The sequence below is a fragment of the Megalopta genalis genome, chromosome 10 (genome assembly GCF_051020955.1).
Source record: "Megalopta genalis isolate 19385.01 chromosome 10, iyMegGena1_principal, whole genome shotgun sequence".
In the NCBI taxonomy this organism is placed as follows: domain Eukaryota; kingdom Metazoa; phylum Arthropoda; class Insecta; order Hymenoptera; family Halictidae; genus Megalopta; species Megalopta genalis.
Genome location: NC_135022.1, coordinates 10,899,498 through 10,926,129, shown reverse-complemented (window position 1 = coordinate 10,926,129; position 26,632 = coordinate 10,899,498). Strand labels below are relative to the sequence as shown.

The 26,632-nt window shown below is 34.4% G+C and overlaps 1 protein-coding gene and 1 long non-coding RNA gene across 10 annotated transcripts in view; one reads left to right on the top strand and one right to left on the bottom strand.

The window, feature by feature from the left end:
* The window catches only part of LOC117220075 (uncharacterized), a 49,131-nt gene that overhangs the window by 14,165 nt on the left and 8,334 nt on the right, over window positions 1–26,632 (top strand). For 2 of the 9 annotated variants that reach the window (XM_076525029.1, XM_076525028.1), the window contains exons 1-13: window positions 10,019–10,239; window positions 11,000–11,150; window positions 11,460–11,631; window positions 12,548–12,734; window positions 13,006–13,133; window positions 13,237–13,311; window positions 14,320–15,460; window positions 16,816–17,010; window positions 18,568–18,703; window positions 21,563–21,708; window positions 22,998–23,323; window positions 25,290–25,348; window positions 25,423–25,539. In XM_076525029.1, coding sequence (XP_076381144.1) covers window positions 11,026–11,150; window positions 11,460–11,631; window positions 12,548–12,734; window positions 13,006–13,133; window positions 13,237–13,311; window positions 14,320–15,460; window positions 16,816–17,010; window positions 18,568–18,703; window positions 21,563–21,708; window positions 22,998–23,323; window positions 25,290–25,348; window positions 25,423–25,539 — 2,807 coding nt within the window. In that variant the 5' untranslated portion in view covers window positions 10,019–10,239; window positions 11,000–11,025. Of the gene's footprint in view, window positions 1–10,016; window positions 10,240–10,999; window positions 11,151–11,459; window positions 11,632–12,547; window positions 12,735–13,005; window positions 13,134–13,236; window positions 13,312–14,319; window positions 15,461–16,815; window positions 17,011–18,567; window positions 18,704–21,562; window positions 21,709–22,997; window positions 23,324–25,289; window positions 25,349–25,422; window positions 25,540–26,632 lie in introns of those variants that run through there. The other 7 variants (XM_076525034.1, XM_076525033.1, XM_076525027.1 and 4 more) reach the window with 6 other exon arrangements.
* Window positions 2,921–6,020, bottom strand: LOC117220077 (uncharacterized). Its single transcript, XR_004490173.2, has 2 exons — window positions 5,708–6,020; window positions 2,921–3,330 (listed from the first exon to the last, which is right to left on the bottom strand). It is a non-coding gene; the product is annotated as an uncharacterized LOC117220077 (long non-coding RNA).

Sequence of the window (26,632 nt, the reverse complement as noted above, 5' to 3'; positions counted from 1 at the left end):
TACCGAGGCAACGAGTAAATATAAAAACAATTAACGATTCTATAGAGTAAACAAACGCTTGATATTGAACTGCAATATAGTTTGCTTATATTTTACGTCGTAACAAAACTGGCCAAATTTTATTTAAAATAAATCGAAGTAATATAATATTTTATTTCAGACCTTTATTTCAAAATACAAACAATATCGATCCGTTTGAGATAAAGCGATATCAAACAATAAATTATTTCATTATTTCTTTCTATCAAATTGGCCAAAAGAAATACTGCTTAAATTAATAATGAACAAAACGATTTTATTTTATGAAATCATCACAACAATTTGTTAAGAGCAATGCTCTCTTCACGAAGTAGTAATTCTCAAAATAATAATCAACAAAAAGGTTTTACTCTATGAAATCTTCATAACAATTTGTTTAATCCAAAAAGATGTAAAAACTAGTCCCAAAAATTAACTTTAACCTCATAATTATTTCAAATAATTATAAAATAAAACTATACGTTATTTCAGAAGAAAAGAAGAACACGTTTGAAATGATATTTTACAATACAAAAAAAGAAATAACATGTTTGAAATGATATTTTAAATAACGTTCTTTTAAATATGCCTGAAGTGTCAATCGATCTTCCTTTATGTCTAATTGAATTGCAACATATCACAAAATTTCAATATACATTAAGCAAACATTGCAACGCTTCATTCTACCTAAGAATTAAATTCGGGAAATACATTTTTTCCTAAAAGTACTATGACAATTTGAAGCAAATATTCGTGCCCCAAAACGACTGACCAAAAGATCCAAATCGAAATAACACAATTAACAGCTGCAGAAAATTCAATCGAACGTAAACAGTAGAAAACGTTCCCTGCGACGCCTTGACACGCATTGTCTAGTTAGGCTTTCGTATTCGAAATATCCGATTTTCTCCGCAGTATCTTAATAGTTCGCTGTGTGTTACACAGACAAGACCCGCGACTCCCATAAACGTACCAGTTATAGGTAAATCGGTTGCGCCAGGGGAACAATGAGTCCGCGGCATATGTCTTGGAATGGGTCACGTTCGGCTCTAATTTGATGAAAAGCGATAAAGGCGACCGGGATTCCATGGTACATGTATCTCTCCGTGTTATTCCGGAAACGTACTCCGACGTGTCGGGATCTTTGCAATTTTCGCCGAAGCTTCCCCGGCCGCAAAAGCTCATCTCGTGTAAGTGCTCTCTCGTAGCTTTGATGTTCAACCGTACGGTTCGCATAAGTGTTCGCCGCAGGATCCGTTGGGAAGACCGCGGGAAAACTGTTCAGCCCGACAGTTAGATTTTACGTTTACCTTTATCGAGACTTTCCGGTCCGGGGTACGTAGAATTGCCGGCCACTTAATCGAGGACAAATCAAATCGGCTATTCCAAGGGATTTGCCGCCGGGAAGTGGGCGCGATTCGTGTAATTCCTTCGCGACGAAATCGGACTCCCGCTCGATTCATCGATCCATCGATCATTCACTTTTCCACTGTCTTCGCGAAATATTGCTGGAATATTTCTGTGGCTGTAATAAATACCGGGTCATAATTTCAACAAAAAGCTTATGCATTAACCCTTGAAAAACGCACCATTTTATAGCAATGCTATTGCCGATGTTTGCGACCATTTCCAGTTTTATTCGTTAATTGTCAGAACTTAGTATTGGAAATACTTGTTGTAGATCTGTAACAGCAGTTTGTTTGATTCAATTGCCGAAAAATGCCTAATTAGGTGACACCGTACCAAAACGACCAGGTACCCGCAGTCTGAGGGTTAATCGAGCTGCAAAATACAGGATTTTCATATTTATAAAAAGGTTGTGTAAGGAAATTCAATAAGCTCGAAAAAACAAAATACAAGGAAACAGAACTGGTACGAAGAACAAAAAAGCGATCAGAACTTTAAACAATAGTTGGGGAGCCTGGGGCTAGAAATTCCGATTTTGGGAAAATATAAAAATTGACTAAGAGGTAATGCAACTTCTTTCGTTTTTGACTAATTTATTACCACTTCGTTATCAACGAAACTACATTGTAGAATATTTTCTTGTCATTTGAACAAATTATTGTACTTAGTATAATAACAGAGAGTGTATCAATTACGATACAATCCATCTGCCTATAAATTACTATAATTTTGCCGAATGTTAGAACTTGGGGAGAATCGCTTGCGTACCTAAGTGGCGTGCGCTAGCTAATATTTAAACTTAACGCATTGATTGTTATTTCTTTTCTTTTTAATCACTGTAGCGAACATTATGCGATATTATTACACAATGTTTTTCTATATAAAATGATGCATATAGATATTATACTCGTTCATTTACTTCGATCACTCCAAATATACCACAAGTGTCTATGGTTAGCGACAACGCGAGATTACCCCTAATCACGCGTCGCGATATATTTCGGCAGAAATAATAGAAGAATAGAAGAAATACTACATGGACGTACATATTATAATAATCATACATAAAATTATTCATCTTTACAATTTTGATATACGAAAGGTTTAGAAACCAACCAGTGTAAGTTCACTTTTCTATGAAAATGAGCAATGCAGTGCAAACACATCTTTATTATGTAGGATCTCTCTGTTGACGTATCAATATAGTCGATTTCTTAAAAAATAAACAATAGATAGCAGCACTTATATTGACTGCGAAATTACTAAACAAAATAAAAAAAAAATCATTTAGAAAAATAAAAACAAGAATTAAAAATATTAATTTTTCTTTTCTTTTCGTTTAATTATAAATGAAATTATGCTTTGCATTATTAGTGTCATTGCTATTTTTTTACAGCTAATTTGCAAAATCCTTATTCATTTCAATTTTACGGTTAATGGATTCACACCGATCAGCTTCTGAGCTGTCCATACAATTATGTTTGACTTTCACAAATAAATGTTATAAATCAACAGTTTTATTGAACCGTCAAAGTAGTCCACCCCATTAAATCCTCAACTTTCGGACAATCCACAGATGTTGTTTATGAAATAACTGATTTTCTGTTCGAAAATTTTTTTATCTTGGTATACACATTTTTTGAAGACATATTTGTGTGTATATTATTTTTATCCATCACGGCGTGAGGCGAGGTCCATTTACATCCCCGTTTGGCGCGGCGTTTAAACGTATCCAGGGACACAGATACCTGCAATCAGGGAGGGAATCAGGTTCAAAGAGCCGCTCGCAGAATTCCCTCGCTTTCAGAACGACTGGCTGAACACCCCCGAGCCGAGCAACGACACGTCCTTTACGCGTCAACTTCTGGGAAGGGCGGAATTTCTCGGGTCCGTCACCGTTAATTGCTGAAAGATTCAAGGCGAATCATTCTCAAAGACACCCAGAAGTAATAACTGACCGATCTGCGCGGTCAGTTATCTGTCGGTCTGCGTCTAACTGACCAAATGCAAATCGCGATTCGCAAATTGCCGTGTGAAAGAGGCCCAACGCACAGTAACAGAAAAATACATTTATGTTTCCCTGAATCTGAACCCACGTGATCTCCTAAAGAAAGTCAGAACAAAAAAGAGGTCGAACTGTGGTAATAACATAATTATAAAAAAAAATTATTAATATTTTATTATTGAATTAAAAATTATTAAATTAAAAATATTAAAGAAAGGAACGTGTTCTATTTAATCGAACTTGTATCACTTCATTAGTCATGTGCAAAGGACGAACAATTCGTTTTGATTTTTTTTATTGCAACTTTTTTATGTCAATAATAATGCAATAAACATTAGGGCTCTGTGAAACTGTTAACAGCGTCTGCGTAAGTCTTTCCAAATTCTTTAAATGTATTCGAGGTTTTGCATTTGGTCTACTCATTTATGCTATAAATTCATAAAATCCATTGTCTAGTCATAAATGCCTAAAAAAAAAAAATCCAGAGTTTATTCATAAATCATCTAAAATCGACAGCTGCGATTGGAAATACACCGTTGAAGTCACGTTTCCGTGAGAAAATCCCGCTAATTACAGTCTCCTTTTCGTCCCAGGAAAACCCGACCGCCCATGGAGAATATGATAATTAGGCGTTTCTGGCAGACGCCTCCAGGAGTTATGTCCCTTTGCACTGTGCCCTGCTTGATCCGTGTTCCTCGTTACTCAAAAACTAATTGCTGGAGCCGTGCCCGTGAAACGCGCGGGATGACCCCTCGCGTGAAATATGGATCGATCGAGTAAACAGTGAGAGCTGTTTCATACAAACGATGGTGAATAACATTGCGAGGGGTTGTCGTCCGCGCAGAGATTGTAAACGAGGTATGGAATATATTTATCCCGGCGTCCGAATGTTAAAGACGTCGTCATCTCTGTACAATTCGTACTACATTACAGCTGACCCTCAATTTACGCGGCACTTTTTTACGCGAGTCTCTTTTTTTACACGGTAAATTATAACACTATTCACGGTATTTTTTATACGCGTTTTCAAGTTACGGGATCTGAATTTACGCAGTCAGTAAATCTTTGTAAAGCTCTGTATATATATATATATAATATTATAAATATTTAGTCTTCTATGTCATAGCTATTATTAAAAAATGTATGGCAATTTAAACGAACACCTTCCTTGAATTAAAACTCGACGAATTACATTAGTGATTGAAATACTTCCGCTTGGGCGTCAGTAAATCTTTGTAAAGCTCTGTATATATATATATATAATATTATAAATATTTAGTCTTCTATGTCATAGCTATTATTAAAAAATGTATGGCAATTTAAACGAACACCTTCCTTGAATTAAAACTCGACGAATTATACATTAGTGATTGAAATACTTCCGCTTGGGCGTTATGCTAACAATTTCAGTAAATATTTATTGGCACCCCCTTTCGCGTAAAGTAAAGAATCTCTTCGGAATACTTCATTGAAACATTCTTTTCATCGAATCTTAATTATTTAGTATCCATGATATAGTGAAACAATAACAATCAGAAAATTAATCATATTATATGGCAAATACGCATCTTTAAAAGGAGAGATATATCAAGCTTATTTTTTGTTTTATATACTCTTACAAATTTTGTTGGAAAAATATATCATGTATTTTATTCTATTCGATAAGTAACTAAAGTCCACGTTTATGCTAAATTCTTGAAACGATGTAACAATAATCACTGCACTGAGAATTTTATGCAATTTACGTCAATTAATTTCAATTTAAAATAGACGAAGGATTGTCAGAGTTTCAAAATGTCAATGTATTACTCTTAATCCATTAAAATTATTAAGAGAAAACAAAGAACTTATTATTTAGTTTTCTTGCAATCGATGCATGAAGATCCATACAGTAACGATCGCAACTACATCAGAAATAAATCTTGCCATTGAGATATTTGTGTTTCATCAATAGCTTCCTCAGAAATCAATAATTCAATTAACAGAAACATAACCAACTGCTTAAGAACGACAGCGCCCAAGAAAAAGAGAGTGCGCGGAAGCCACCAGAATTAATGGTTGAAAGACACCGCCTCCTCGAACAATCCATTAAAACGAATACAATCCTCACCGACGCGCGCCACTTTGTCACCAACAAGATTAGCAAAATAGGTTCGTAAACATCGCCGTAGCGTCTCGCCAGAGGGGAGGGGCTCGGGGGCCGAACAAAGTCACTATTTCAAGCCCGATTGGACGTGTAATAAAGTCTAATGCAATTTCATATTCGCGAAGAATTACCCAGAAGCCATCAGTTCGTGAATCTAATCAACTGGTGTTACTCATCCTCCGTAGCCGTCGCGTCCGGGTGCCGAAGGGGTGCCGAAGGGGTGCCGAAGGAGGGCCGGGGGACTTATCCAACTTCTGGCAAATCTCACCACAGCTCGGAACTTGCTATTCCGTGGCGTCCGTTAACCATATTCGCGGCGCAGAGTGTATTATTTCGATAATCTAGGGGGACTTTGTTCTCGATAACTATCTTTTTGGTTCCTTCGGTATGCATTTGTTTATAACTACTTGCAACGTCGATTTAGAATAACTTTTAACGTGACTTAGTAATTTTCATTAATATAGAGACCAATACGATGCAAAAAGTGATTCTTATTCAAGATCATTTTTTCGGAGCTCGTTGGATCGGTCGCCTCGCGCCAGCCGAGCTCGTCTCTCATTGGTCACTGTTTTTCGTTGATAACTCGTCAACGGTGCATCGGAGAACATTTTTGTAAAGGAAGAAGTTGTTTCGAATGATCCGAGGAACCCGCCACTTTCGGATCGCGAGACATTTTTGGGACACCCTGTATATTATTTCCAGTGGAAAGAAATGTTTTTTTTTTCTATATATATATATATATATATATATATATATATATATATATATATACACCACGATGCATTCACAGGAAAGAACCTGCGAAATTGTGCGATTTTAAGGTCGCACGGTAATTAGGGTAGCTACATTTACTAAGTAAACGTACGAAACATGTAACATTACAAAACGTATAATCTAAACGTAACTTGAAAACGAAAAAAATGAATTAGTGGAAGGAGAAAGTACACTGCACAAGAAAGCAGAAAAAATGAAAAAACAAAGAAATTCGAAGCAAAAAGAAGGAAATTGGAATAAAAGAAAGGTACGAATGAAGTAGAGTACGAAGAATGAAAGAAATAAGAAAAACATAAAAGAACAACGTGAACAAATTTTTTTAAAAATTAGTACAATAAAATTGGTTTTACGTTATCATCGTATATCGCTATATGTTACAACCAAGATCTTTAAATATCACGAAGTAAAATATAGAAAAGCGAGAATCTTTAAAAATGATTCTGATAATTCTTAAATGATACAAAACACGGTCAACATTGGTGCACAAATGGCCACAAACGGTGAAAAATGCGCATTTCACTATTCTTCTACTGAAATAATTTTGTCATAATTTTGTTACCCTATTACAAGTTAAACATCAACAGTATAGGTATTAAATAATAAATAATAGATATAAAATATAAAGTTGCACATTTCTTAAGCGGTGCTAGACTCTAAGACTGTTTGCGTTGCAATTCATATAAATCCTCAACGTGGCAGCAACCGGTACACCTACCCTAACTTGGAACTTCTCTAAAAAAAAAACATTCAATTTCGAAATGAAATCCCCCTAGGTTGTCGAAATATCGCGCACTGCGCGTCGGAAAATACTGCGCTGGGAACGGAAATGGTAATGGGAGGAACAGAAGGTGGGGGGTAGGGGGGGTTGAGAGTGTTCCGACGAAAATTCAGATTCCCGATGATAATGCCCCCTTCTTTTTCCGGCAACGGTATTTGCCTTAAAAACCGGCTGAGCATGGAATATTTAAATTCCTGCCGTCGGAAATTGTTCCAGCATCGCATACTGACGCGCACGGTGCCCTGCTTCGTTACCGCTCACGATTATTGCGCGATGGGTGGGGGGGCACTGGGACGGCTCATATGGCGCATACCGAGCCGCTGCACACTCGCGACGATATTAATATTTTGCGACGCGGTGTTATATTAATACAGAGCACGTATGGAGCGCCGTATGTCCGGGCCTACGGTGCTCCTCGGAAGGATATCGTAAATCGTGGACAACTTTCTCTCGCTGTTATGACCAATCCCTCCCCCTCGGAAAGGGCACCCCCGAACTTGCCCTGTCGCGCCGAGACACGCGACGAAGAAATAAGCGAAGGAATCTCGAGACGGTCGTGGTTTGAAATTCGTAGCGATGGAGAACGATTATGGCTCGGTTTGTCGGCAGATATTAGGTTGCTGGGAACGAAATTCATGCGACGCGTTTTGCAGCTTAGGTGTATACAAATAGCGTGATCAGGTCGAAGTTGGGCGTTATTCGTATGCAATTGCATTCGAACAACATTTCGAATGAAATTTGATTCGACTAATCTTCCGAATCAATTCTTCGAATTCAGTTTTATTGAAATAATGATTCGAAGAAATTGTTCGAATGAAATTTTGATCAGAATAATGTTTCGAAGAAATTGTTCGGATATAATATTATTCGAACAGCATTTCGAATGTAGTCAATTATTGGAATAAAGTTTTTCGGATCATTTTTCGAACGTGTTGACTCGATGAATTTTTATTGAAATACATTTTTATTCGAATAAATTTGCGAATAAGAGAATTCACATCAATCTCATATTTGTAATTTATGATTTATTAATATTTGTAATTTTTCGTTTATTAGTATTAGAATTTGTCCTTTATTAATATTTCATAGTCATTTATTGGTATTAAAATTTGTCATTTATTAATATCTGTAATTTCTAATTTGTGAATGTCGTTTCTCGATGTTTCTTTCAGAATGATCCATAATTTTCTACTATACATATTTGCATAATCCAGTGACTTTCGGTGCAAGAATGACAACTATAGTGGCGTATCGTTCAAAAAGACGACATAAATGGAAGCCACTACAGTGGCGTATTTTATAATCGATTCGAAGTAACCTCTTAAAGTCCAATCAGTCTTCTCCGAGCTATCAATCGCGATTTATCAATCTTTCGACATAATTCCGAATTTCCCTTCAAACTTTAATGGATCGATCATAAATTGCGATTCTTCAGCTTTCCTTCGAACCCTCGAAAGATCAAGAGCTATACTACGGAAAAATATTGACAAATTAATTCCCAACAATCTCTTATAAAGTAATCGTTATATCTCCATGTGGTCTTCAGTCTTTCTTCAAACTTTAACACTACTACGCCAGTCGTATATGTATAATTAATAATATTCTTTTACGAAACTTGAAAATCTACTTTTAATCAGATCTATCGGGTAAAATGTAAATCAAGCTTCCTTAAAGCCTACGAAGTATAAAAAGGTTACAAAAGTTGATGCTTTAACAAGTTTTGTCTTTTCTATTCGAACATTGACGATTAAATTTTATTTGTTTTATGGACACCGATGTGACAGTTACTGTGTGAAAAACAGAACATTTCTATAGTTGATAATCTTTAAAATTTTGTTTCAGTTCGACAAAATTTTCCATTCCTCAATTATTATTGTGCATACGTTGTTTCGATTATGTATTGAGGTCTTTGTTCGTTGTTGTCAATTATATCGAGTTGTCTATTGTATTCGTATATTTCTAAATAAATTGCTCGGATTTTGTATAACTTTCATAGATACTGGTGTGACAGTCAACGTGTTAATAGACTTATCTTCAAGCAGACTGATCTTCCACATTTCATATATACGCCCTAAAAATTGAAGTTACGAAACACATAAGCGTATACAATTGTTAACGTTTTGTCATTGTTAACGTTTTATTACTTCCTAATCTTTTGCTTTTATAATAACATCATTCACTTGTTTGAAATACTATTTTTTGCATTCGCATTGTACGTATCAACCAAAAACGGAGCAAACTTTTGAATCACCCACGAGAAAAACGAAATATTAGCTAGCTCGTTCAGTTTCTACTCTTTGATTGGCGATAGTCTAGCATCTTTGCGAAGTGTATATAATATTTTGGACTTCACAAAAGATTTTATTATTAAATTTTGCATTGTATTTATTTCTGAACGACCTATCTTAATATGTTCACTACCCTACAGATTCGTGTTCTTTTCTCGTACAAACTCAAATTAGGTCGTAATGCGCTCACAAAAATTGATATCGTTTTCAGAAATTTTGTTTCTGTGATCTATTTGGGTCTTGTCTGACAAAATATCGGATCATTAGAATGGAAAAAAATGGTTTCCTTTTGTTCAAACGAACGATTCGACGACTAAAATATAGATAGTCGCTTGAACAATTAATTCGTAACTGTTAAGAAACCGAACGTATCATTTCACACGGGCTAATATTCATTTCCACCGTGTTATTGGAAAATAGTACACGAGAATATATGTTCTCGCTTGGAGATTACACAGTCCGGTGGTAACGAGATTCTAAAATGAGCGTTTATAATGCCAAGTCGGGCGTATAAACTTTTTACAACATCTGAAAATAGACGACACTCGTTCCGGAAGTATGGTCGCGCGAGTAAAAAGACAATGCGGCCGCCGGTAAAGTGTCGTGAATATTGGCATGAAACATCGATGCAAAGGCGCCTAACGCCGCATAGTACATACTACCTACGCTGTATGTATATCTCGTGCAACATAACGTGTGTCAGTTGTTAACTGTCGGCCATGCGATGAAAACTGTCAGGAACGGTGATGATTTACCGCGGCGCTTGATGTCGACGCGCATGGAAACAAATGGACTGATTCTACAAAGAGATTCCACGTGCGAGGTGTGATTATCGAAAGTGCTTAAAAATTTATCCGGTTCATCGAGCACCATCATTAGCGATTTCCCTCGGGGCTTTGCCTTCCACGCTTCTGTTAATTAAACTGTTTTACCCACCGATTTAAACACGACGGCCGACCGGCGTTCCCTCTACACAAATTTTCGGCTCGCGATGTAATTTTGTGAAACACGTACCCCGAAGAATCGAAATAATTGCTTGTCTCTCTAATGGTTCATGCTGGTCGATTTCTATGTACATCGCGAAATATCGCGGATCCACGTGTACACGGAAGTTTTCACATATTTTGGACCAAGTTGCGAAAACCGTTGAAACGGCGTTGTTCAAACTTTCGAAATTTGCTCAAATCTAAATGGCATGGACAATTCGTTTTTGTAATAAATGTTTCGAATTTCCATCGTACAGTGAAAAAAAAAATGTGTTATTGGATATATTAATTTTTTTTAATTCGCAATTATAGTGGAATGGAACTGTTGGTCCATAAAAGGAAATCATTTCAATAATTACATGATCTGTCTTTTATTACAACGAAAATTATAATAAAATTATATTCGAAGAAAAATACATAATTTAACTTTGGCCAGATATTTCAGGATTTATCTAATTGAATTAATCGAATTGTTCGAAATATCAGCAAGATATTTCAGCAGAAAGATATTTCGTTCGCCACTAAAATAGAAAATAAAAATGATACTTTGCACTGTGTCTAATTATTTTAGAAGCTAAATATATACATGAATTTTAGGAACGAGATCAGTAATCTCCGTTACAATGGCAAACAGGAAGTTTTGCGTGCGAAAAGACGAATTAAGGGATGACGAGGAATGGCTAGCTTTCTCCCTGGAGATCTTCTCGAGAGCATTTCATTTATTGAAAAATTTCACGGAGTTCTTGAAGTTCGTTTCACTTGTAATTAATTAATAAGTTTGTACAAAATATAATATTGCACTGCACGATTTTCACTTCGATTATAATTAAATATTCAATTATATATATATATATATATATATATATATATATATATATATATATATAATTGAACTACTACATACTACTACAATACAATTCTACTACTACAATACTACTACATACAATTTTAATTATATATATATATAATTAAAATTGTATGTAGTAGTATTTTTTAGTACTGCGACAAGAATGACAGTTATTTTTCTCGTACTATTTATTTTGCACGATGAAAATAGGTCGCGTATGGGCAACTGCTGCGGTATAGATCATGATAGGATGCATCTGTTCGGAGCATTGAGCGTGGTAGCTGGGACAATGAAATACAAACGACCTGATTTATTTCGCGACATCTGCGGTTGTATACGACAAGATGAACAAAAAGTCATACCCGATTACATAATTCAAAACGTAAGATTTGTCACACACGTAGGTGCAAAAAATACATGCTTATAGACGGATTAAACAAACTTTTAATCAAATGAATTTTAATTCCGATTTATAGGATATTAATTCTGATTGATTTAAGTTTAGCAGTCCAGGATTAAAGAGATAAAAAAATATTAATGTCACTTTGCCACTAATCGTTCGATCTACATGGTGTCCCATAATTATTTCAACGGAAAGGGGTGATTCTTGAGGTCATTTGAGGTAACTTTTTCTTTAGCGAAAGTGCAATCAGCGGCTTCGTTTAGGAGTTATTAACGAAAAACGGGGACCAATGAGAGGCGAGTTCGGCTAGTGCAAGACAGCCGAGCCAACTAGCAGACGAAGCACAGTTTCGCACATTGGCACGGCCGCCTCGCGCCAGCTGATCTCGTCTCTCATTGGTCGCTGCTTTTCGTTAATAACTCGTAAACAAATTAGATCGAAGATTAAGGAAAAAATTACTTTTAATGATCTCAGGAACCCCTCATTTCCCGGAAGTACTATAATTTTGGGACGCCCTGTATATTAGGTCGAGTCATAAATAACTTCGGTTGCAGCTAAGTAGAATCTATTGTTCGTATCTACTCACTATGGGTGACCAAAACAAACGAGTTTTTGCTTTCACTAAATAGATAAGGGCTCGAAATAAAATAAATAAAAAAGATATAAAACAAATTTCTGATAAAAACAGAAGTTATTTATAGATTCGACTTAATAATTTACTGAGACCTTTTTAATAATATTTTGTGCTCTATGATTGAAGTACGACTAAGTTTCAATTCAACAGATGTGAAACACATGTAGAGTGACTTTAGCTTCATTATCAAGAACGATTAATACCAAAAATAATGTTTAGTAGAAAATGTCTTTTGTGCGGTACAACTGGTTCTTTAAATAGATAAATAAAGTGTTGACCAACCTGCAAAAATGTTGTGTGATCGAAAATATCGTCTGCGACGTGAAAGACATGTTGGAAGTCCTCGAGGAAATTCTGATCTGTTCAACGTCGGTGGAACTAGGGATATTGTCCTATCTTCTCCACGAAATCATGAAAAAACTGATATCTTGTCGTGAAACTTCGCCAGGTAATTGTGACATGACAGCAAATGCCAAACGATATATTCGTTATTTATTTCCGAATTGATTGTCTAAACGCTTACTGTGTCATTTCAATAAATATCATTAAATATCATTTCATTAGCATGACGAATATTTCTTCCTCAAAAATGAAAATTAAAATGTTACCCGCAATTTTATATCTTTGTGCAGCAACATTTTTTAGTAAAATTTGAGAAGTGGTAGATTTCGTTACAGCAGATAACGATATTTATGCTGACTTTATTATTTTTATTATAGATCAACTCACCCACGCTGATGTAAACAGGGTACTACGTCTTGTAAATAATTTCATTCGAGATTGGAGCATGAGAAACTCGCTTTGCAGATTTTGCGGCCGTGCTGCTAGTAAAGTAGCTCAGCAATGGGTTAGTAACGACTACAATAATTTAGCAAATTATCGAACATCTAATCAAAGTAGCGTAACAGAACCTTTTCTTCGAAGTGGATTTTTAAAACCGATTTTTGCAGGGTACATACTGTTGCAGAAGTCATGAATTATATTACGATGTTTGCGAAGAATGGTGGCAACAGCAAACGATATCTGTGAGTCTTTTAAAACTAAGTCACTCGAGCGTTACCAATTTAAAACTTACATTACCATGATACGAACGTGAACATAAATATTTTTTTATTCTATCAGCACATTCCATAATTTTCTAACATTTCCTTTTTCAAATGCTAAAAATTATACATTCAATTTAAATATATAATAATATGAATGTAAACCAATATATGTAACATCGTTTACAAGATTGTATGCACACTATTATTAGGAATATCTTTTATTTATTTTAGAGGATTTTATGGAGAATAATTCTGCAGCTTTTTAATTGATAAGTCAGTTAATGTCATTCGTAAGAATACTCAGTAAAATTTGTCATAACCATATACATATATATATATTAATATAATATAATAATAAATATAATTATAAATATAAGTAATAATAAATAATTAATTCATATAATATTAATATAATATAATTAGTATAATAATTTAAACTTTGATAATATAAAAATGATTTTAGGACGTGAATTAACAATTTTGTAGTGGTGCCTCAGAGTCGCCACTCGAGTGCAAAGGGTTAAGTGGACGACTGTCCGCGCTGATGTTTAGCATGAATCAAATTTTTCTTTAGGAAGTACAGTAAATTCTTACTAATTTTCCTTCAATTTCAATTATAATTTCGAAAGAGGAGATACGATTATTCGAGTCTTGCACCTCGTTTTTATAATTGTTGACAATCGGGAACTATAAAAATATATATATTATATTTATTATTATATTACATTAATATATATTATATTAATATTAAATGATTATATTATAAAAGTTTAACTGTTGTACGAGTCGTCGCGAGACCCGATTTCGTATGCGCAAAATGCACTTCGTCATATAAAATGGAATTACTATAAATCCGAAGAATTATTGTCGATATACGATTAAAATGGCTCCGAGCGCAAAGGGTTAAATCATCGTTCAGTTCATCGTCGCCGAATTCCGAGAAACATACTAATTATGTTTCGTTCCCGAAACCTCTGCGAGCGACAGAACGACTGGAAAACAGATCGCAGCGACAATCGAATGAAGCAGTCGAAGAGCGACGACGATTACACGGGGTTCTTTTCCGGTGGGCCCGGAGACAGACGAGTTGCGGGTGATGAATCCAACGTCGAAGACACGAGGTGGTGGACTGCATGTGTCCCGCGGAAGCCCGGAGTCATCGATCGAGCCATAAAACGCTGGGACAACGATGGGCCAATCGCTGCGTTTCGAAGAGTGGCCGGATCGTCGTCGAGGAAAACAGAGGCGGGAGATTGCGGGGCAGCTGGACGAGGGCCGGATAAATTCGAGGAAATCGAGGACGGAGATTTAAGAACGGCATCGTGCCGTACGATCGAAGGTGGCCGCGCTCCAGCGAGGTGTCGCAGACGAGAGAAACGTGACGGTGCTCTTTGCGAAGAGCGCGCCGGGTTACGAGGAGCCCTGGACGCGGACTTAGAAGGAACAGCTGTTGGAAAAATGAGCGAAATTAAAAGCGACAAGATTTCCGCTCGCGACCGTAGAAGAGGCAGGCTGTTCAAGAGAGACGGCGAGGTAAATGGGACCGACCAATCACCCGGGAAGAAGGCTGGGGATCCATCAAGGTTGGGGCACGAGCGAGGCTATCCGAAAGCTGATTCCCCGAAAGACATCCGATCGGGAACGATGAAGCCAAAAGCGGGAGATTATGAGGATGGTCAATCGGATCGAGATCGAAAGACGCCGATAGGTAAGAAGTCGAAAGCGAAGAAGCTCGGGTTAGGGGACGATGAGGAGTACGAAGAGCCTCCGCGGAGCAAGAAGAAATCGAAGAGAGCCCAAAGTTTGGAACCAATTGACGAGGAATATGGTAAAAGAGCTGGTTCTAGAAAGCGATTATCGGGAAGGACGAGAGGAAAAGAAGATACGGATGATGAAGAGAGGACCGATCGACGCGGCACGAACAAGGTTGGAATAAAGAAGAACCACGAATTCGAAGGGAGGTTGGGTGTTGGCGAGGACATAAGCGCCCGGGAACAAACGAAGAAAAAAAAGGGTGCACTTGACAGCACGGAGGGGGAAGAAAGTGTTCGTAAACGTGATGGAAAACGGAGAGGTCGATCGAGCGACGACGAAGCCGATTCGGACGTAATGAAGAGGGGCAAGGCTGGTAGGTACGATTTGTAAGAATTTGATAGCGTCAGCGGGTGGTGCTGGGGAACTCGAATGTCCCTACGACGACTTTTAACGACAAATGGTCCAGGTATCAATAAATAATTTATCGTCTTTTCACGTGGAAGGGTGGTATGATTTGAATTTCGCGCCTCTTTTTACCGATTTACTAAATTCAAAATGACGCGTGGCGATGTCGGATGTTGTATATTTTTAAACTATCTTTTTCGTATCATTCAAAGAGCGAGAAAATAAGACCAGTTTACTGACAAGTTTAAATGATTTTTGGTAATATCGTTTTTGGCAGTTTTTGGTTCTTTAGTCAAGATAAAATGCTTTTCGTGTTTTTGGAAACGAGATAATTAGTAAATGTGTATAAATTAAAATTTAAGGATATGTTTGGTCAACTTTTACCACAATCATTACGATAATATGATGCGATGGTAATACAATAATATAATAATACGTAATATAGTATTATAATAATAATGTAATATTAATTCAATAACACGTAATATAATATAATAGGCTAATAGGCTAATTCAAGCCGATGGAGACTATCTTTCGGAATCTGTAAACTTGTGGTAAAGGGTATTTATTTTTATTTAAATTATTATCATTAACTATACAGACGATTATGCGAGAACATTACGTATAGAAAAGTCGATGCCGGATAATAAAAGCAAGGTCTCCACAATTTTTATACTGAAATCTATCATTTTTATTTTTATTTATCATTATATATATATATATATATTGTCTGTATAATTATATATATAATTAATACATATTAGAATTATAATATAATAATTATACATATATTGAATTTTGTATAGCAAATATATATATATATATATATATATATATATAATGATTAATCTTAACGTGAAAAGAAAATTTCATCAACCCCCGAATAAAGAGTATCTTATGGATCAACATTTATTTATTTATTTATTTATTAAAAGAATAAAAGATTCGTATTTTCCAGACAAGATGGTTGTTAAACATGTACAAATAAAAATTTAAGGGAATGTATTTTGAACTTAGTTTAGCCACGATGAACCTACTAACCGTCAAATGAGATTATTCCCTCGAAAATGTAATTTCCATAATAATCCACAGTCTACTAATTATACGAAATAGCGTAACACACACCATCTACAAAACCAATGATGGTTTGTCACGAACCCAACGGCACGTAATAACTCGTCCGCAGTCTGTTCGTAAAACAGGCGTCGAAAGAACCGAGAATTAATGTAATACAGAATTTGTTCGCGGTGATAGGAAATTATGTGCACGATGCGCAGAGTAATAAGCAGAATGTCGAAATAAAGATTTCTCTCCTGTGCAAAGGGAAAATACGTGGCGCCAGAACGGGAGATAAATCAACGGCCGAATCAGAGGGCAAAAGTAAGAAAGAGACGAGGGAAGCCGGTACTGAGGGACGTACTAAAGGTGGTCCGAGCAAAGCGGACGGCGATTACAGCAAGATAAATGGATCGCGTTACTACCGCGATACGACAAAAGCCCCGGATCTTTACAGAACAGGTAGACGAGAATATTTCGAATCCTCGAAACCGGAAACAAATCCATACCTTCGATTTTTTACACGCGTCTCAGACAGTTAACTTCCGATATATGGAAACATCGATGTAAACATTCGAACAGCGGATTCTTTTTGACACGTGGTCGAATATGATTAGGATCGTTTTTGATTTTATTTAACAATTCTTTTTAACATAATTTTTGAGACACTCTTCTTATTTCTTACATTAGCTTTTCTCTAAAACTTTATGAAAAATATAAAGATTTTAGTTAATCGTCGTAACAGATATTTAAATAGCGATTTTTATGCTGTTGGCTAAAGTTCATCTGGGTCCCGTTGTCAGAGCGCTAATAATGCTTTATGCAATGTTTGTCTAATGTGTGAAAAAGTAAATTTGAAGTGTAGTGTATAAGAGGATAAGATCTGACATAAAAATACTCAACGTACGTGGCAATAAGATCGAATATTAATTCTTGGACATGAAAATGCGTAACACCTGTTTCGTTTTATTAAACTTATAAGTTACATACGCGATTTAGAAGCGTTGTTCTTTCTGAAATTTTTCTGAATTGCCGCACGTGATCTTATGAACTTGAACGGTGAAATAGAACAAAATGGAATTTTCTAATCGAGGTAATTGATACCATTTTATAACAACGCGTGTCTATAGCCAGCAAATGCTAGAAAATGCTCCTTCATAATGCTTATTCATTTGATACAGAGGTTCAATCAGTTACTATTTCTTTAAGCTTCAGTTGAAGATATTCATAAATATTTTGTTAATAGAAGTCGCCAGAAATGTCAAGCCCTTATAATTAGTTTTCAATATATTTGATTTTACTCTAAACTAGAAAATAATTGATTCCTATATGCGATAAACACACAATTTCTCATATTCCAGTACATAAAATCAGGACTGCATTAAAAGTTTCATATTCTATTGTTGAGTTCATCAACAATGCGGAAACGAATCTATACAATTTTTAAACCGATTAGTAACAATGATCGCAGATGCTCTTTATAACAAAAACAGTTTTAATCTCGAAATAATACATCTTTTAATCACGCACCATATTTATTTCGACCTAACGAATATTAGATCTAAAAAGCCGCTCTCTAAATCTAACATGTTATCCATTCATTGTGATATCCATTTTGTATCCATGCATTTTTCCATATTTGCACTATATTATTTAGCAATGTCGTAATGAAAAGAAACCGTAGAAATTCAGAGAACTTTAACATTCTAATATCGATTCTTATTTTGAAATCTATTTCGCTACAGTCTGTTTTTCATTGTCATACGCGAACAAAAAGGACAAGAAACGGTCAGACAAGTCTCGTTCGCGAAAGTACCAATTACGTCGATAACTAACATGGCATCATTATCGAGTCTCCTGATTCCACAGAGACTGACTGAAACTCGATATCAGATCATCATTAATCGGGAACACTTGAGGCTCGGGAATGTTTGGTCATCATTATCGGATCGCATCCAAATAATGCGGTCTACGCGTGTATGCCAAGTTAGACGTCCTCGTGAAATTCCTTCGTTACAGAAGGCAGCCGCTTGATCGAGTACCAATTATCCAACCAGAGCTTTGTGAAGCGCGGCTGGACCACGATGCCGATCCCTAAAACCATGAGGAAAGTTTCCTACTATCAGGCGAAATCGGCGAAACCACACATGAATTGGTACATTGGGTCTTCCACATGCTACGTATAGTTATAGTTATATTTCTAATAGATGAGAAATGAAGCTAATCATTCTTCATCAGTTGAAAGATTGTTAAAGTTTAACGCAAATGACCATAAAGAAAGATCACTGCTCAAATTTCAGTCTTTAACACGTTTTGTAGCTTGAATGGATGGCGACAAGCAATGTTGCTGCAGTCTTTATAAAGGGGAGACATTTATCGTTGAGTCCATCGTAATTTAAACAGCGAGAACCAGTTTTAGACCGAAGACAGTTATGTTTCTAATAATATTCATTAAATAGTTAATCGTGTCCAAATTAAATATTCCGTTCGCCATTTTATCTTGCCTATTTCTTCGCTTTCCATTAAATCAAAAAGCCGCGTTACTTAGCAAACCATTTAATACCAGAAAGAAAAGACGATAGGCAATTTTAGACCAGATTTTTTAATTTCGCTGACTACTTAGGGGGTTAAGTCCACATTCGTAATTATTGAACTTATCTGAGCCTGAAACGAAAGTTTAAAAGATACGTTTTCTAGCTCTCGATAATTTACACGCGTACCGAAAATTTGGTGGAAATCGACTAAGGTATCGAAGAATAAGTAAAAGTTGATAAACATACGTTTCGATATTCTTTTTTGTCTTTTCAAGAAATAGCAAAATTGGAAAAAGATATCTTAGTCACTGCCTAGTAGTCTAGCCCTTCTGTCATTTAACACGTTCCGTGCCGAGCTTTTTTTACTCGAATCTTCACACTTTGATATTTTACTAAAACTTGATGTATTACGTGCAATTATTAATTCTCGTACGCATAACAACGTAACAAAAACTTATCAACGCCCATTCTTGCGGTGGAAATTGATTCTTCGGTTCTAAATTTCTTGTAAACAATTTGTTCAGTTCACTAAGTAAACATGCAAGCGTGTACCATCGATGGTACACGTGGCACGAAACGTGTTAATCCACTTAAGTGTTTCGCTTACGGAAATATAACGTAGACTTTGCAAAGATATTTTATCTTATTTTTGTGAAATACGAATTTTTCATTTGACAAAAAAATTCAATGAGAAGTAAACGGTATTTACCATTTATGACCAAAAATTTACCATTTACAACAACATTCAATGAACAGGAAACGATATTAATATAACTGGAGAGGAAGTTCAAGATAAAAAATTCGAACGACTTAAAAAAACAATGGACTGTGCAATCAAATTTGTTGTAACTGAAATTATTTGAAATTTTTTGAATAGGAAGATACCTATGATGCAGATTGCACAAAAATTTTGTCTTATTTTTGTGAAACTTAGATTTTGCCATTGACAAAAACATTCAATAAAAAGAAAACACTATTAGTGCAACCACGCAGGAAGATTTGTTAAGATATATTATTCAAATGACTTAAAAGACGATAATGTACCATGCAATCAAACTTCTTATAACCAAATTTATTTAAATTTCTGGTCTGGACAGACATCTTAAAAAAATGTTCGCTTTTTTTATAGGTCATTGTATAATTTATTATCAATTTTGAAACATTAAGCAATAACCAAGAAACAAGGAAAGTTTGCATGTTACGAGGAAATGTTTATTTTTATTTGCATGTTACTGTATGAACGATAAGCAAAGTGGATTAGTTGTACATAAATCCTTTACGTGTTCGAAATTGCGAAGCTGGGCGCCTTAATTGAATTAGGTATGGCGCATCGACTATAAAATTGGATCATGTAAAGTAGCTCGTTATATTTCATGCATCAATGAATCGTCGATCCGATACTACCATAGGGTTCTCGTAATGGTAACAGTATAAACGCTCATCGCTTTTCTCGGCAAATATTTCGTGACTATCAAAAGTAATAATCACGTTCATTTGCAACACGTCTGAATGAATAATTCACATAATATTTACTTCTTTTTATGTGATAATAAACAGGTAAAATATTTTTTTATCGAAATTAGTAGTGGTACCACATTTACGAACCCATATTCTGAAACTATATTTAACATTTTTATTAGAACCTTTTATTTAATGTTTCTGGCCGCGAAATTTTGTACTACTTTCGTACTCTCGCGTTCACAAATGTTTTTATATTTGTAGATACCATCAGATTTAAAGATATTTTATATTTTCAAATACTTTTATATTCACAAATATTTTCACATTCTCAAGTTTGTCCATGTTATAAAATATTTTCTTATCTCAGATATTTTTATATTCAGAAATATTTTCTTATCTCAAATATTTTTATATTCAGAAATATTTTTATATTCTTATATATTTTCATATTCTTAAATTTTTTCATATTCATAAATATTTGCATATTCTTAAATGTTTTTATATTCATAAATATTTGCATATTCTCAAATATTTTCATACTCTCAAATATTTTTATATTCACAATTGTGGTTTAATATTTTCATCTTCTCAAATATTTTCACATTTTCACAATGAAGTTCAACAAATTATAATCCCCTTTTAATTCATCTAAACTGTTAGATTCGTTAACACCTTTTAATTAGTTTTAGCTAACTTTTATATACTTCGATGTACCTTCATGTTACTGTCACAGATATCTAAAGACATCGCATCACATGAATTATTACTACGTATCGATATTACAGAATTCCTTTATAGCGACATGTTATTAAATTAAATTCGCGCCATAAAATATTCGTTAGCTGGTGTGGTAGGTAACGGAAAGGCAAACTTCGAGATTAGTTGCTAACAAGCTAACGATTAAGTCGAAGCGTAAAGCTAACAAGACACTATTGTAGACGGTGTCGTGTTCTAGTCCGCCCCGGAAACTAACTTATATAATTTATTACGCTGAAACATTAATCTCTTTGAACGACCAGGTTCGAAAGGCACAAGCACCAGGGAAAAATATATTACAACGATGGCGTCAGTATTTTCGTGAATTTTCATCCCGATGGGACGGTGGACGTTTTCTATCCGAACGGGAAATTGGCCATTGCGTTTCGCAAATCATCAAACCGAAAATGTAATCATAAATTCAGAATATCAATTTAATGTAAATGCTATCGATGCTCTGTTTCACACGCTATGACAGAACAACCGCAGACAGTGGCTATTGCTTTTACAACCGATAATAACGATTTAATTTGAAATCAACAAAATTTGTGGTTGATGAAATTGTTGAGGTATTTAATCGATCAATGTCACTGTGATTAATATTTCTCTTATAAAATCTTCATTTTATATAAATCCAAAGTAAAAATGCTTTCATATGCAGATATGGTATTGAACTGAGAACAGACGCTATTGAATATAATTTATTAAATAATATTTAATAATAATTTAATATATAATATTATTAATAATATTATATAATATTATATAATAATATTATATATATAATATTATATAATATTATTTATTTATTATTATATAATATTATATAATAATATTATATATATAATATATGTTATATATATAGCTATATTATTTAATAATAGTTTATTTAATATAATTTTTTTTATAATACCTTTAATAAGACAACACCACGTGCTTACTTATCTTTCTTATTATCATTTCATTTATTATGCGTATTCCCTTGGGCTCCTGACCTTTTGACGTTGTTAAATATAATTTTTCAAATAATGTAATAAATTAATTTAACGATTTAAAGTGAACTCTCCAGAGCCTAGAGCTTGATTGAAGGTATTTATTACTTAAAACTCTTTTACAATGAAAGAATTTAATTTAACGACAGTAAAAATGTATTATAATGAAAATCTTAAATGATACGATTTTATAATTGCTAAAAGATGAGATAATTTATAAGAAATATTTCAAATTGCGATTTTTCATTTATACATATTACGCTTGAAAGACGTGCACAATTATTAAGTTACATTTTATTATTTCTCTGAAATATTGAAATATTATTCCATATCGACAATTATTACCATAAACTTGCACAGAACTCCACCACATACGAAATGTATTTATTTCGTATGAAAATTAGCAATATTAGCGACAAAAAATTTCATCAACCCTCTAAAATTAAATAAGTTGACTGCCACGCCAGAGACCATTAAAATTCCATGATGTTCAGATATATCTATTAATGAAAACGAGTTAAAATTTCTGGCAATTTTTCGGGGCCCGTGAAAATTTCTTGCCTCCGTCTGTCGTCGGAAAAATTCGGAATTTTCGAACGACAAACGATGCAGTTTATGTGACATAGTAGTGACAGCGTTTGCAGAAACAATCCCGACGACGCGGGCCCGGGCAAAGCATGTAAAAATTGTTCGAATCAATTTCAAGATGGTATGTATACTGTGTTCACCCCAGGAGGCAAAGACTGCGTGGGAGTGGAAAGAAAGTCGCAGATAGTCGGGGTGTTCGACACCGTGGGCAACGGCGCAGTCTTTGACGAGGACGGCGCGACAAGGTACGTGACGGAAAAGAATTTCACAGGAATTTTTAATTACTGTCGCCCGGAGACACCTCCAGTTCAAGTTTCCAATTATTTCTGCAGGCTGTCCTACAATCAGATTGGAGGAATTTGGGGGGATAATCCTGCTGGCCCGCCGCTGGTGTGGAAATGGGACGCCGACGAAAAGAACTTGCTCGTGGAAACTGTATATCTGGTGGGTTTGCCAGTGTTCATGTCTCTCTAACTTTGCCATTTGAACTTCCCGATAGTACCAACTGATTCTCCGTATACCGAAAATCTGTACAAAATTGCAATTGTATTAATTCAATCATTATTAGACTGCGAATCTTCATGCGTTCATAGTATGCGCAGATCTTGCAAAAGCAAGGAAATGTATAAATTAACAAAGTCTGAAAGCATTTCTATGTTTAGAATACATCTATATTATTGTATATATTATTATATTATTATAGATATTATATATATTATTATTATATTTATATTATTATATTATTATATATAATATCTATATTATTTAGTCGCCCAAGGAAATTTTTCTTTAATTCTATATATATTATTATATTATTATAGATATTATATATATTATTATTATATTTATATTATTATATTATTATATATAATATCTATATTATTTAGTCGCCCAAGGAAATTTTTCTTTAATTCTAATTTTTGTAAAATGATGTGTCGAAACGAGAATTTACACGAAGATCCGCAGTCCGTTCATTATACGTTATTTATCAATATTTTTACAAAATTTCAAATTCTAACAAGATCTCGTAACGATTTCCTCAGAGAGAAACAAGGAATGTCATTGTTTAATAGCTTGTGTACATATTGTTTGTAACCAAAATGGTAAAGTGAATTTATAGTTGCATTCTAACTGGTTTCACTTATCTTTTTGTCACTATATGTAGATTAAATTTATATCTTTAAGTATTGTTAGTAAAGTTATGAATTTATTTTCTTCACACATTTAACCGTTTCCCTGGTGACTGAGAAACGGAAAAGTATAATTCAAGAAATATCTACTTCTTATATTATTTTTATGGCTTTATATTATATTCCTATTATATGAATATCATTCAGATAATATATTACTCGTATTGTTTTAGTGCAACAGATAGTGTAGAAATTTGTTCTTTCCCAGTTCGTTTCAATGATTCTGACTTAATTGTAGTTTTGTGCAAATTTAGTCAATCAAATTATAATTTTCATGACTTGTTTTATAAGAATCTGGAAAAAGAAAAGATTTCTTCCATCAGCTACGAATTTCCTTGCGGCGAACATAGCGTCTTAACACAATAAATTTTTATTAATATGTACGTTTACTTGGAGTTTAGAGATGCATACCATAAATGCATAAAGCCGTTGCACATTCGTTGCACGAAACAAGAACTGCATAGACATTTATTTCCTCTCTCAATAACCTTGGGATAACCCTTAACGGACCAGAAGTATTTCAAGTCATTCTACGGTTAAGGGTCAGAGATTAAGCAGAATTACAATTAAATTACTCAAGAAATTATAATTACAGAGTAATTCAATTACATTACAATTCAATTGCATTGTAATTCGTAATATAGATATCCATTCGATTCGATTACAATCTAATAAGCAATTCAATAGGAGTATCACTACAAATCACTAAGTAATATCATACAATTCCATTAATTACGTATTACAACACGTAATTGAATTCAAATTACGAATTAGAAAATAATAACAGGTAGTCAGATAGGTTTCGGGCAGATGGATATTATTAGGGTTATGCTAATTCAATTACATTGTAATTCAACTACGTAATTCAAACCTTCCTGTTAATTCAAGTACCAATTATTTGAATCGCGAGTGCAATTGAAATGCAATATAATTGATCCACAGATCTTCAAATTACAGCCCAGAACTTCGAAGAAGTGAGATACATTTTTATGCTTCTCAATTAAATAAAAAATGTAATTAGTGTATGCAAATGAGATATTAATTTAATTTGTAATGTGTTATTTTTATGAGAGAACATAATATTAATAATATAACGGTTACGTTACAAATGATAGAGTATGATTTTATATATGTATATATATATATATATATATATATATATATATATATATATATATATATATTTTTGTTATAAACTGATCAACAATTGGATGTTTTAGGAGAAACCGGTAAATCGAATAGAGAGGTTTCTTCATCGGTCGACGCGATCATTAAAGAGGTAAGAACGATTATCGCCGGTCCGATTGATTCTTTCGACAACACACCTGTAACGCACAATGCGCTCATTGTCAGTTCCGGAAGTGGAAAAGCAGCATCGTCGCCGGCGAGCTCGCGGAATAAGGAGAAGAAGGTCGTGGAACAGAAACCTGTTGTCGCGGTGCACGACACCGAAGAAGAGGTCACGTCCGGGTATGTCGGAGAAAAAAGTAGTACAATTGTAACTTGAGCGAGGGTTACTAATTACAACGGGATCGTCCCACTGAGCGAAACGTTAATAATCGAGTTTTTCAATTAACGACCTCGGTAGCGCTTCGGGCCGCGTCACCGCTAAATAGTTTCAATGAACGCTGTTGCGCTGATATGATCAACGATTTGTTTCGATAAACTAATAGAAGCGGTCGCTGCAAAATACGACGCCCGACGAAGGATTTTCACGATCGAAATGCATCCTACGTGATTTGAATAAAATCGTTCGATGCGATGTAGCAGACGATTTATTTTTCTTCGTTACGACGGGGGTTCTGTTTATTTAACACGTTACTGATATGTTATAAAATGTATTGCTTTTCATTCTGGATATAGTACATTAATTTGTGACCCGTTTCTCTTACTCACAATGTTTTACAACCGTAAAAGTATTTCTTTAGAAAAATTTTGATTTGTTTATCACGATTAAATTATGAGATGCGGCAATACAAAATCCATCGTTTCTCATTTATTGGCAATATAAATTAATAGGTGATTATTTTTTCTTCCGCACAATGTTTTATCTGCTATAAAAGGCTGTTTTAGAAAATTTTTTGTCTGCATTTTAGTACGTTTTGATTGTGAAATGCAGTAATACAGAATCCACTATTTTTCATTTGTAAACAATGTACGTTAACGTGTGATTCATTTCTCTTAAAAGCAATGCTTTTCAATCATAATTAATATGATTAATAATAGTATCCTCTGTAAACTCTTTAATTGAACACAAGCTGATAGAGACGAAGCAATATAGAATTTACTGTTCCTTCATTTATAAAAAGAACGAATATTTATAAAACTAATTAGAGGATTTTAAAGAATGAAGTAGAATATTGATACAATTGTTTAATTTATTTAGTAACAAGTGTGTCAAATTTGACAGAAAATGGTGAAGGAACACTTCAATTATTGAATTATTACTTCTGATGGAGTATCTTAAAGGATGAACGATTCCTATATCAATATTGTTGATCGACGACTTATTTAAATAATTAAGAGAATTGTTGATCATGCGTAATCCAGTGTTTCATAATAT